Genomic DNA, 13,719 nt, shown 5'->3' with positions numbered 1-13,719 from the left:
TTAAATAAATGTACTTGGAAGTTGTTTAATTATTTGTATGTGCCACTTCCTTCCATGATTTGTCTTCCTACAGATGGAACTCCTAAAATCATTTCCGCCTTTAGTGAAAAAGTAGTGAGTCCAGCAGAACCGGTTTCCCTCATGTGCAACGTGAAGGGAACTCCATTGCCCACAATCACGTGGACCCTGGATGACGACCCTATTCTCAAGGGTGGCAGTCACCGCATCAGCCAGATGATCACGTCAGAGGGAAACGTGGTCAGCTACCTAAACATCTCCAGCTCTCAGGTCCGGGATGGGGGAGTGTACCGCTGCACGGCCAACAACTCGGCAGGAGTCGTCCTGTACCAGGCTCGAATAAACGTAAGAGGTGCTTGTCAAATCAGCTCCTCAAAAAAACACACATAACTCATTGTAGTGGAGAAGAAGGTTTCTGCATGCACTGAGCTGAGTCTTGGAATGCCAAAACGGATTAACTATTGCTTCTCATTTCCTGCCCTTTCCTTCCTACTCAGGAATGGCACTGATTGGGTTAACGTTGGAAACGGCGTTTTGATTTCTTTAGTCAGCCTCTCCCCTTCTTTTTCTCTTAGATTTGTCCACTGGATCTTTCCTTTCCTGGTTAATGCTCTGCATGCCTCTTCCTTCTTCCTCTTCTGTTCTCCTACATTCATGGCAAACCTTCATGTACATGCTATCTTAACTTACATTCATAGTGCAACGTGGCATACCCTCCATCTTCATATCTATTTTATAGAGAGAGCTAAACAGCCGAATTGCTACCAGTGTTTTCACAGAAAGAACATGAGTGTGCTGTGCAGACTAGTTGCTTTTTATTGATTAAATTGCCTTTTACCTTGTAATTCAAAATGTTTTAATGGAAGTTATTGATAATTAAAGTATTTAACACTCACTCAACTCATTTGGAAGTAATGAAATTAAAGGAAAAGAAAAAACCTCCTTAGTGGAAAATGCCAAATACAGAGAAACTTATTAAATTGAAAAAGATGTCTTATGTGAAAATAACCTACATTTTTAACTCAAGGAAAAGTGTACCCATTTCTGCACATGAGAAGTACCCTTAAATTATTTTCAAGAGTTTCTTTGTGTCTCTCTAGGGCCTGCAAGCATTCGACCAATGAAAAATATCACAGCAATAGCAGGACGGGACACGTACATTCACTGTCGAGTGATTGGCTATCCATATTACTCCATCAAATGGTACAAGAACTCTAATCTGCTTCCTTTTAACCACCGCCAAGTGGCGTTTGAGAACAATGGAACTCTGAAACTCTCAGACGTGCAAAAAGAAGTGGACGAGGGCGAGTACACGTGCAACGTGCTGGTTCAGCCACAGCTCTCCACCAGCCAGAGTGTCCATGTGACCGTTAAAGGTAAGGCTGTTCCTCTCCACCCCCACACAACCTGCCATTGCTGCTTCACCAGATCAACAATTAGGAGTGGAACAATCTAAGAATCTGCACATTTAGAGTAGGACAATTGTAAACACCATGGAATGATTGGATTAGAACATTAGATGTTCTGTTCTCTTTACTACTGCATCTTGCAAGACCTGTGGTCGATATAGCTATCTTTTCGTGTGAACTTTTGGCTTGATTTTCAGGAGGGCGTGTGCTGTTAATATTACCATAGAAAAAAGAAATGCATCGTTGGCTTGGTTATCTAGTTTTCTGAGAGAGAATTTTAAAACATGTATCTTTCTTTTCCTAAAAATGAGTTCTTTTAGAATCCAACTGGAAGAAAGAGGATTTCATACAAGCTTCTCATCTTGAGTGAATGAACACTTCCAAGTAACAATATAGGAATTAAATGACTAAAGGACTACGTAGAAAATTTCTTGACTTTTAAGTTATTCTTTACATCATGACATCATGACATAGACTATCATGGAATCTAACCATGAGGATGAACTTTGGAGATAATGCAGCTCAACTCCAATCTCCTTATCAGTAAAGACCAATAAAGTGGCAAGACCCGTCCAGGAACACACAGCTTTATAGTGGCAGACCCTTAGAGGAGACTGTTTCTTCCATTTCTCAATTCAGTTTCCTCAGCTGAACCTAAAATGAAAATTTCCAATTATGTAAATAATCTACATGAAGTAGGTCATGAAAATAGCTCTAATATGTTATGAAACAGTTTCAAAAATCTGTGAAAGCAGCCTCCTGCCACGTTAAGCTGCCTGCTTGAGCTGTCCAAGTTATCTCCCTGTGTACCACTCATTGTCTTTGGTGTCCTCCTTACAAAGTTGCATGGGTTTTCCATGGTCTTCCCCACCATCTTTTCTCACAAACCGTTTCCGTTTACCTTTCTAGGAACGCCTATAAATATACACACACACATACAATATGTAATATGTTATTTACTGTATGTTATCTAATATCTGTTCTACCTTAGATACACTTGCAAATGAATAATTTTGAATTTTTTTAATAACCACCTATCTTAAGAATTTTTTCAAATCATTAGAAAATCTTGACAAACAAGACGGGTCATACCTGCATAAAAGTCAATTTTGTGGTTGTATTTATGTCTTCTGCCATCATTTATGGAACATCTACTCTGTGCCAGGTGCCACTCTAGGCCGTGAGGAAAACAGTGATGAAGAAGGTAGACAAAATCTTTTCCGTCATGAAGCTTTGCTTCCAATCAGGAGAGACAAAAAATAAAGCAAGTAAATAAACTAGAAAATACTTTACAGTATTCAATACCATGCAGAGAATTAATACATGGCAGTATGTTAAAGGCTAGCTGCGATGGAGAATTTGCACCTTTTTAATGAATTTTTCGTACTCTCCTATCTTAGAATTCATTACTCTCTTATACCCTTTGAATGAATGTTTTACCAACACATGGTTTTGTACCATGACAGGTTGATCATTTGGAAATGATTGGTTCTCTGAGCTATGTAGAGCTTCCAAATGTTGACACAATTCATTATACAATATCAAAATATCACCGTGATTCCATGAGAAAGGTCTCTAAATATTGGAAAGCTGTCAAGTTCATGGTGACAGTACAAGTTTTCCAAAATTCTATTTTTTTGCTTGAAAGTGTGAGTTTTATTGTTTACAACAAACACTGTCAGTTGTGATTGTAGGAGTGACAGGCTCATTTCTTTCTTTTCCAGGAAAATGTCTGCCAAATAAACGAGCCTGAATAACTGTAGTTTTTAGGTAGACATTCTTTGAGGAAGCAATGAAATTCCGTGGAAAAAGTGGCTAGTTGAGCTTGTAACTCAGCAAGCGCACAACTACTTTACTCGAAATCAACAACCTTCTCAGCAGGCAGTGGAAGTGTTTTGTTCATTCTTCCCATTTTGTTACACAGAACATTGAACATTAAACATGACATGAACTCATGGGTCAAGATTTATTAAAATTATTGTTTTTATGGCTTCGTAAGTGTCCTTAAATGAAACTGGTTTAAGAAAACAACAACGACTGGGATATGTGTTGGTAAACGATACAACTTCTAGTATATTCTGATGTGCTAGTGTGATTTGTGCTAAGGTTCTACCAGTCTTACCCACCACTATTTTTGCACATCTGTGCAAATGTCCACAAAATGAGAAAAGCAAATAACATCTTAGTACTCTAATGAAAATGGTTGTCTTCTTGCAGATTCATTAAAATGGTTTCAAGGATCCCCATGGGTCTGCAAACTACATTTTGAAAATATTCAGTGCTAAACGTTTCATTTATTTTTAATGTTCACTCATTATGAATGATGCATCAAATGAGCTTCTTTATGTGTTGGCCTTTCTCTGCTTTTAAGATTATTTCTTTCAGGAAAAATCGCCAGAACTATGGCCATTGGATAAATGAATATAAATATTTTAATACCATTCTTTTAGGAGACATAAGTTCAAATAAAGACCATCTGAATCACTTTTACTCTTAAAATTCCAAAAACTTTTATTCTTTTCCAGATCAGCATAAATCAATGTATTAATCTTGGCCCTTTCGATTTTAAGTGACAGAGACCAATCCAAAAACTAGCTTATGCCCCAAAGGAGAATTTATTGGCTTTTATAACCAGCATATCTATGATTTTAGGAAACAAAATTTCACAATTTAATCAAACAGTTGTGTTTTCAGGAATCTTTTTCTTTTAAGCATATATTATGCACTATAAATATTTTCAGCTCCTTTACAAAGGCTGCCAAACAAAAGGACAATCCTATTTTGTGAAATGTTTCATTATAGCCGCCTGGTGAGAAATGGCTGGTGGTGAGTGGGGCAGTCGTTGGGATATGGGATTTGCAATATTTAACAGAGTGGTCAGGGAAGGCTTCTTTAAGAAGGTGAGATTTGAGCAAGGACATAGAGGTGTGCAAGAGAGCCAAGCAGATATCTGGGGAAGAACATTCTAGACAAAGGGAACAGATAGAACAAAAACAGGAGTGTGCCTGGCAAGCTTGAGGAAGAGCAGAGAGGCTAGTGTGGCTGAAGCAGAGTGAACGAGGACGAAATTAATAGGAATGAGGTCAGAATTAGCAGGACCATTTCATGTGGGACCTAGATTTGGGTTGTAATGACTTGAGTTTTTTCTTTTGAGTGAGATGAGGGGATATATCGGGTGATTTTAAACAGAAGTCACATGGTCTGACTTGGGTTTTAAAAGGATACTTCTGACTCCTGTGCTGAGAATTAGGCTAAAGGGCAAGAAGAGACAAGCACAGTGACCTCTTAGAAGGCTAATCCAGGTGAGAGATAGGAGGGCTTGGACCAGAGAGATAGAAAGTAGAAGAAAGATTCTGGGCATGTTTTTAAGGTCTATTCAATAGGATTTCCTGATGGAATGGATGTGGCTGTGAGAGAAACAAAGATGGAAGGATAACTCCAAAATTCTGACCTGAGCTATGGCAAGAAGAGCCCTGCCATCAACTGAGTTAGCAAAAGATCTAGTGGAACAGTCTAAGGGAAGAAATTAGGAGTCTACTTTTTGACATGTTGAGGTTGAAATACATATTACACAAATAATTGGATCCAGTAAGTAGGAAACTGCATTTAGGAGAGTGGTATTTAGGATTCTGGGATGTGGATTTGGAGACAACAGTGAATAGATAATGTGTAAGGGCACAGGCCTAAGTGTGACTGTCGAGGGACTCTGCGTACCCCACTGCAGATTTCACCTTCATGTAGGCGGACATCAGTCGCTTAGGCAGACGCACAGCAAAACCTATTCACCAAATGTCTAAAGACAAAGTCTGACAAAAATTCAAACAAGAACTGTCTGAAATTTAAATTTGTCTTGTTAAATTTCCTAGATTGGGAAGCAGTGTATTGACCATGACCCTATTTATAAAAAAAAAGTGCGGGAATCCACCAGTTTAACAGCAATTACAATAGTGTATTGGGGGAGATAGGGATGGAAATTCAAGGGCATGTTAAGCCAAACTTTGGGAGGGGCAGAGATAGGGTGGGCCTCAGGGGAGGCCTGATCTAGACCCGTAATGACCATCTGGATGTTCTGTCTGTCTCTTTGGTGCTTCCCTCCACACATCAGTTTAATTCCCTCAGAGCAGCTTCTTGATATGGCAGAAAAATTGGCCCTGAATATCTCTGTACTCACATGCCCACAACTATGACAGAGAAGAACAGAGCCCTTTCCTGACCATTCCATGTAGGAAAATCCTACAGAGGGACTCTGGTTGGCATTCCATAGGCCACCAGCCCGTTCCTGGACCAGTGTCTATGGCCAGAGCAATGGGGTACCTGCATAGGCTGCCTGCCTCCACCCACACCCCCATGCCGGGGAGAAGATTGAAAGATCAAAGAAGGAGGAAAATGAAAGCAGCTGACAATACAAGCTGTGTTAAGACAGTGACTTAGAACATGAACAGGGCTCATAACGACTTCAGAACGTGTGTTCACTTTGCATATTAAAATGTGCTCAATCGAGAAAGGCCCCTGAGCAGGTCAATATTTCAGAAAATAAATTCTATCCAATGGCTAAGAATTCTCTCTAAAACCAACCCCAGGGAGAAGAAGAACCATCTTAGGCAATGGAAGCCAAGCAAAGACCATTGATAGGGAGGGTGGAGGAGAGAGGCCAGATGAAAGGAGGATGTCAGGTGCGACAATCAAATCAGAGAGATAAAGAAAGCAGAAAAGTCATCCAGATGCAGGAAGATACTGAGATCAAACAGATCTATGACTATTACAACAGCCATATGAACAAAGCAAGAGACATCCTCGTCTGTCTCTAATAATAGGCTCCTTGATGACAGATCAGATCTCTCAGGAGACCCCACCATGTGAGACTATCACACACTAACAAAAGTTTGATGGGAAAGACTTTAAACAATGGATTTGGGGTCAGCCCCATGGCCAAGTGGTTGAGTTCGTGTGCTCCACTTTGGTGTCCCAGGGTTTTGCTGGTTCGGATCCTGGGCGCAGACCTAGCGCTGCTCCTCAAGCCATGCTGAGGTGGCGTCTCACATATCAGAACTAGAAGGACCTACAACTAGAATATACAACTATGTTCTGGGGAGCTTTGGGGAGAAAAAGAAAAAAAGAAGATTGGCAGTAGATGTTAGCTCAGGGCCAATCTTAAAAAAAAGAACAGTGGTTTTGCCAAGAAGCCAGGAATGCAGAACTTGGTCAAAAAATATATGTTGAGTTGATGTTCATCAGATTTAAATTAATTTTTTAAATGTATGTCTGGGCAGAGGAGAGAACATGTACTTTTTGTTAATCATTGCTTCAAGACATATTTTCTTCTGCTTTAAGGAACATTTTCTAAACCAAATACAGTGTTGGCTTTCAATACTGCAGGATATCCCAGCTTGCTTTTACTTAATTTCATCTTTTCTCTGTAGATAGATGAAACGTAGATACTGAAAGAGGAAAATTGCAGGCTGAGTGGATAGAGTTAAGGATGCATAAGCCAGTGTGGGACTTCCCAGGTGAAAAATAATAAATTCTGGATTCCTATATGTCAGTTTAGGGCATTCTTTTTTGTGTCTGTTATATTCACATGCATTGCACTCTTACAAAGATATTTAGAGTAATTTGGTTTAAGATACCACTTGCATTTATTGCTTAAAATGACTTCTAACTTTCAATATGTAGTAACAATTATACACTATTAACAATTTTAGCCTTTAATCCGATGTTGTTAGTAAGGTCATAACCAAATTGACTTCTGAACATTTAAATATGAATTTTAAAATGTTTTGAAATGCAATATATAAATTAAATAACACTCCAGTGGTCAGGGTTAGTAGTCCATCAAAGCTTTTTAAAAATGAATAACCTTTACTGTTTTCAATTATGATAAGAGGAGAGATGAGGAACAGCTGAATTACAGGAAAAGACTGCGGTTTTTGACTCTCTCTGTGGATCAGGATCGAAAGAAACTCTTTCCCATTTTGTGCATTAAATACAGCTCCATTCCCTTTCCTGTTAGACTACACAGTGAATATTTTACTCAGATGATTCTGGAAGAGCAAATATGATGTGTTAAATGTTGGCTTCCTTTGGAAGTGGGCCCACTTGTTTCCATCAATAATGCTGCAAACTGTGAAACCCATTTTTATCTTGTTTTCAGGAGATTCTTCTTTAACACTGAATAGAGTGGTGTGTGTGTGTATGTGTATTTAGATGACATTTGAAAACAATGCTATTTTTCAGTGATGTCTTTTTTGGTGATAGTCATGACCCTTTGTCTGCTTTGTAGCATATGACTTGGGAAATTTGAAAAAAAACTCAAATTGATATAAATAACATGTTAATTGTTGATAATGCCTGAAACTTAAGCAGTTCTGAAATATCTTAACCAACCAAAAGTCCTCAAACGTGTACGGAGAAATGAAAGTCAAAAATCCCTTCTTTTGGGGCCAGCCCGGTGGCACAGCGGTTCAGTTAGCACGTTCCGCTTCAGTGGCCCAGGGCTCGCCAGTTCGGATCCGAGGTGCGGACAAGACACCGCTTGACAAGCCATGCTGTGGTAGGTGTCCCACCTATAAAGTAGAGGAAGATGGGCACGGATGTTAGCTCAGGGCCAGTCTTCCTCAGCAAAAAGAGGAGAATTGGCAGTGGATGTTAGCTCAGGGCTGATCTTCTCAAAAAGAATCCCTTCTTTCACTTCATTTCAATTAAACAAGCAGTGTTATATTTAACACATTTCAAAGCTTTTTTCTGTCTCATTTTAGGTGCCACTTTGAACTTGAACAGTGCCTAATTGAGTGTTCTAATTTCTGGGGACCAACACTGCCAGGGAAGTTAATTGGCTGCTAGATAAAAATGTCACCTTCTGTTTATATTTATGTAAAACTTTATAGTTTACAAAACACTTTCATATGTGTAACCTTGATTAATACTCCCAGTGACTTGGCATGTGGATAAAGTCTAATCAGAGAAACAGAGTAAGGAAGTCGGGAGACTGCTTCAAAGTTGTCCACTGATGTATTCAACACTCAAAGACACATATTTGGGTTCCAATACGACCTCATGGTATGTCTTAGAAAAGTAATTCATACTGCAGTGGGAAGCCAGGTTTGAAGTGAGAAGAAATTAAGGCAAAGAACCCAGGAAGAAAGCTAGTTAAAAAGTCAAGAAAGAAGGTTATGTTTAAAGTTAAGGGCATGAGATATTAAAGGCTTAATTTAAGAGAGAGAGAATTAGTTAAATTGAAGAGATGAACAGGAAGGAATTAATTTGGTGAAGGGGGGTGAGTAAGAACCAAAGATGACTCCAGAATTTCCATTCTGGATGATGGAAAGGCTGAGAGAGGGAACCTAAAATATTAGTGTCTTGGGAAAGTCTTCCGAAGGGTAGGGTTTCGTCTAACGTGTCTGTGGAGCCCCCTCGTGGATTCAGACCATGGGAACTTTGAAAGAGGGATTTGGGGACAGCAGGCTAAAATTAATAGAGGGAGATAGTTGAAAATTTAAGTAGCCAAGAGTGTCTAAGAAACAGCAAGCTTTCAGAATTATATTTTATTGGGTTTTTTCAGTTAATATTTACCAATATGGAGATGAGATGATAATACTGGAAATGCAACGAGAGCAACCACAAATATTCCCTCTTTCATATTTCATTCATTTTTATATTTGTAGCACTGTCTCGTTCTAATTTAAGAGAAATTCGTGTCATATCCTGCTTTAAATTGGAGAAAGGATTAGGTGTCACTGACAGTGTCTCTGACTTTATGGCAGTGACCTTTTGTATTCTGGGGCCTAACTGGGACACTTTCTGCACAATTCGACGTAAAGATGCTGCATCCACAGCGGCTTTTTATTATATGCTGAATCTCATCCATCCTCCCGGCAGTCTTGCAGTCTTGCTGTTGGCGCATTTGGGGAAATGAATGCTAAATGAAAACCAGTGCTGATAATGTGTCTGCTCTCCTCCCGTCTCTAGTGAGCGGCTAGGAGCACTGCCTTCTAATGGCATCATTCTTCGGGGGCTCCTGACAGCTAATGTCATTTGGCCCAGGCAGAGAGAGATACAGCTCTGTGCATGTCACCCACTGCCACTTGCTGACATTTGCTCACTTCCTGTTCCAACCAGAGTACCATCAACTTCCACCAGCTTCCACACCCAACTCTGCCAGGGAGCAAGGGGCCTTCTCTCTTTATCACTTTCACTTTCTTCCACTCTCCATCTCTCTAGCTACTGGAATCCTTTACAGTATCGTTTCTAGAAAACACGGCATTTCAAGTTGTTTTTCTCTTTTAGGTGCCTTATTAAAGTTAAGCAATGTTCAGTGGGTCCTATTTGCTGGGCTCTTATGTGGCCATAAATTTTGGTCATTCACAAAATGTGTATATTGATTTTCAACAATTTCTTAGGGAGTGTATAGTTTCTATGGTGAATAATACAGGAGAAAATAGACGTAGTGGGGAAACATGAAGATAATAATGGTGTGAAATCCTTTTGTGGTAATTTGTGAGTTCAATTGGGATTTTAGATTCTCTTTGTTAATTTCATATCTAAATGTGGTAAAGAAGGCCAGCGAAGTGGGGGGCTGTCACTGTCCCACCGTCCTAAACTCGCCTGACGTGAGGATTCGAGCTCTCAAGCTTCCAGAGAATAGAAATTCTTTGCTTTGGTTAGGATCTCAGAATTGAGCTCCCAACTCAGTCTGAGTACTCTCCTTCTGACAGGATTATCCTGTTGATAGAATGCCTTTCAAAAAACAAAAACAAAAAAGAATGCCTTGTAATTCCTGTTCTATTCTAGGAAATGAGCTGGTACCTTTCTTCAAGGAAACTTTTTGTTAAAAATTTTTAAAAATAATATCTCAAATTAATTTCCTCTAAGTAGAGGAAAAGAAAAGGATTATGTATTGGATTTGTTGTAAAGTCAAAGAATGCAGTTTTCTACTTAGTCAAAATTAAAATTAAGAAATAGTGTTTTGCAATACTTGTTAAACATGGGAACTCAGAATTAAGTAGAGATGAGAAAGAAAGAACGCTAAGAAAATTACTTACACTTTCCTTGCCTAGCCCATAATCAAACTCTTTGCAAATGCACACGTACACACACACACAGGAAAAGACCCTTTGATAGTGCTTAATTAATAATGCCCTGGTAACATTTTACATCAGAAAAATCAACCCTCAACTGTTTGAAATCATGCAGTAGGACCTTTCATATGAATTGGCACCTAACACTAGTAAATATCAAAATATATAAGTTCAACAGAACTGTGTAGTTTATGCACATATGATATGTGACAAATAATACGTATATTATATTTATATAGGATATATATTTATGCTTATAAATATACATTGTAAATTGTATTTTATATAATTTATATATTATATATATTATATAAGTATATATAATAAGTATAGTATAAGTATATATAATATATATAATATATTTCTATAATTATGTATAAATATATTCATGTGAAATACAAAATATATGCATAGGTTAAAATCATGTATAAATATTTATGTGTATTATAGTCACATATGGCTAGGAATAAATAAGTACGTATAATATATGCCTATATACACAAAAATAGATGATACAATGACAGAACCTTAAGGATATAAATGAACTTGGAGTTTGTCTAGACTAGCCTCTCACATGATACTCAACTCAATGGCCCCTCCACCATACCCGTGTTTTTCAGACTTAGTCTGCACAGGGTCTGTGCAGTGTCCCACGGAGCTCTAAGCCCTTCTTGATTCCTCAAGGCCATGATCATCAGACAGTTCTTCCTCCTTTGAATACAAATCTGCCTTCTCTAGCTCCTCCCCTTATTTCTGGTCCCTTTGGTCCCTCTAGGGCAGCACAGAACTCTCCCCCTTTTCCATATAAGCTCCCAAATGTGTGCAACAGTGAGCTGATGTCCTCCTGGCTAGCCATCTCTAACATCCCCATTCGTTCACCTACTTTGTATGCAAGACTGTTCAGCAACTCATTTCCTCTGTGACACTGATGTGTCTGTCTGCACTCAAAGGAACACAGCCCTCTAGGCATCGTCTAATGTCTAAAAGAGGGAAATGAGAGTGACACCTCCATACTGAAGATAAGCCTTCTTTGTTGTAACCCGTGTCCCTTGGCTGTCATTCCTTTGAGCTCATGAACAAAAACCCCTAAGGGTGCTGCTGACTGGTCAGTTGGGCACTTTGTTTTGTTTTGTCAATATTTGCTTTATACCACACCATTATCATCAGTCCATACAAATTCTCCGTTTTGTTTTATTTTAACTTTTTTTTAACCATCCACCAATTCTAATATTCCACCCTGTCCCATAGGCACACGTTTATGTGTACTTACCATATTTATTTCAAAACTCCTTTCTATGCCCTTATTAAGATCTGTATGTAAATACATACAATAAAAGCGTGAAATGTAAACATTTAGGTTGTCCCCCAGCTCTTTGGCTCTGTACGTAATCCTACAATGAATATCCTTATAGATGTGCCTATGTGTATTATTAAATACAGAACCCGGAAGTAGAATTGTTAGATTGTAGAATTTAACTTAATTTCGCTAATGACTGCACAGCCCTCTCCAAAATTCCTATACCTGTTTATGCAGCCACCAGCCATGCATGAGAGGTCACATTTCCCCACCTTTGCCAGTAATTGATGTCATCTGCCGTTCTAATTTTTGCAAATCTAGTGCATGTAAAGTAGTGTTTTATTTTAATTTGTTTTCTCTTCCATCACCACTGAGGATGAGCATCTCTTCATATTTTTATCAGGTATTTGGGTATCTCATTTATGAATTTCCTTTGCCCATTTTGCCATGTCTTCTTTCTATTTCTTCCTGCTTTGCTATAGTTCTTTAATGTAAATATGAATCTCTTATTACTTAGAAATTGTTGTGAAAATCTTTTACAAGACCATCTCTTGTCTCTTAACTTTGTTTTTGATTGTCTTCATTGAGATCTTGATTAAGAAGGCTCTGAGGTCAGGGAAGATACATCCCTACATTTTTTTCCTACATTTGCTCTATGTTTATATTCCACTGTCCACAGTTAGGTCTTCAATCCATGCTGAGGGTTGTAGGGGTAGGAGAAGTGGGTGTCTTTCTCTATATATTGAGTCAGTTTTCCTGTATCATTTATTAGATGACCCATGCTATGCACTCTTCTCCATATCCCAAGATATCATGGCTGTGTGGTCAGAGACAATTTTAGTCTGTGAAGTGTATTGAAGCTTTCTCTATGGATGTTTCATATATTTCAAAACATATTTGTTTTTTCTTACATTTTGGGGTCATAAATTTGAAAATCTGTTGAAATTGGTCAAAACAATTTAATTGACATAAAGTGTTGTTGAAATATCATAACTATTTTTTTACACCTTTGAATTCTCTCTGACATATTTAAGCATTTTAAGCATTTGCTCAAAAAATACAGCCACTTGAAATCAGTTATGATTAATAACCAAGCTTATAAAGAGAGATGACCTTTTCTAAGTCAAGGTCATGGAAAATACTTCTCAAGTAAATAAACTGCTCTTGCTAATAATCATTGTAAAGAAGCTGATTGGAAAAAGAAGTTAAGTTTTAAAAGGAATGCCAGTATTATAAATCTTCATTATCCTTGTCGTTTAGCCTGGCTTTCATCACTTCCAGTTGGATTCTCATGGTTTTGCTTTTGTCAATAGTCCATATAAACAAAAATAAAGTCCTTCAACCCATCCAGATGAGTCTTTTCTTCACTGCATTAGTAACACGTGAGCTATATTTCAATTTTTTCATGCCATGATGATTCAAATGGCTTTTCTTTAAATATTAGAGATGCAGATTAGTTTGGGTTCATCAGAAAAATACCCAGTTTTTTTTAACCAGGTCTTCTGTGTAAACATGTTCTTGCCCTCAACCAGGAGAAAAGCAACCTGCCATTCTCCTCAGTCCAAGGTAACTCTAATTAAGTACAGAAATTCTCATAAATTCTAAAGTTGTTCATCATTTTTAAATGTTAAAGAAATTCTATTTCAACATAATGGTTGTGGTTATAAAACATCTTCTATCAGAAGCCTTGAAGAAACATCTCGAAATGATGCAGGGTCCATGAGCCGAGGAGTTGAAAGAAAGATTTCTTAGACTCTTAAGATCTGGCAGTAGTGCTCTTTTATTTAGAGAATAGTATAGAATAGCATGGGGACAGGACCCAGGGGCAGTCAGAGCTTCTGCTGCCTGCATGGGGACACGACCCATGGGCAGTCAGAGCTTCTGCTGCCTGCATGGGGACACGACCCATGGGCAGTCAGAG

At 38.4% G+C, this 13,719-nt stretch overlaps 1 protein-coding gene across 1 annotated transcript in view; it reads left to right on the top strand.

Annotated features, from left to right (window-relative positions):
• The window catches only part of LOC124231306 (Down syndrome cell adhesion molecule), a 579,967-nt gene that overhangs the window by 316,258 nt on the left and 249,990 nt on the right, over nucleotides 1-13,719 (top strand). Inside the window, exons 7-8 of the mRNA XM_046648016.1 lie at nucleotides 74-370; nucleotides 1,119-1,394. Of these exons, the coding sequence (XP_046503972.1) occupies nucleotides 74-370; nucleotides 1,119-1,394 (573 nt within the window). The remainder of the gene's footprint in view (nucleotides 1-73; nucleotides 371-1,118; nucleotides 1,395-13,719) is intronic.

Source organism: Equus quagga, chromosome 21 (genome assembly GCF_021613505.1).
Source record: "Equus quagga isolate Etosha38 chromosome 21, UCLA_HA_Equagga_1.0, whole genome shotgun sequence".
NCBI classification, from domain to species: Eukaryota; Metazoa; Chordata; class Mammalia; order Perissodactyla; family Equidae; genus Equus; species Equus quagga.
The sequence above is the reverse complement of the archived record's forward strand: the minus strand, read 5'-3'. Positions and strand labels throughout refer to the sequence as shown.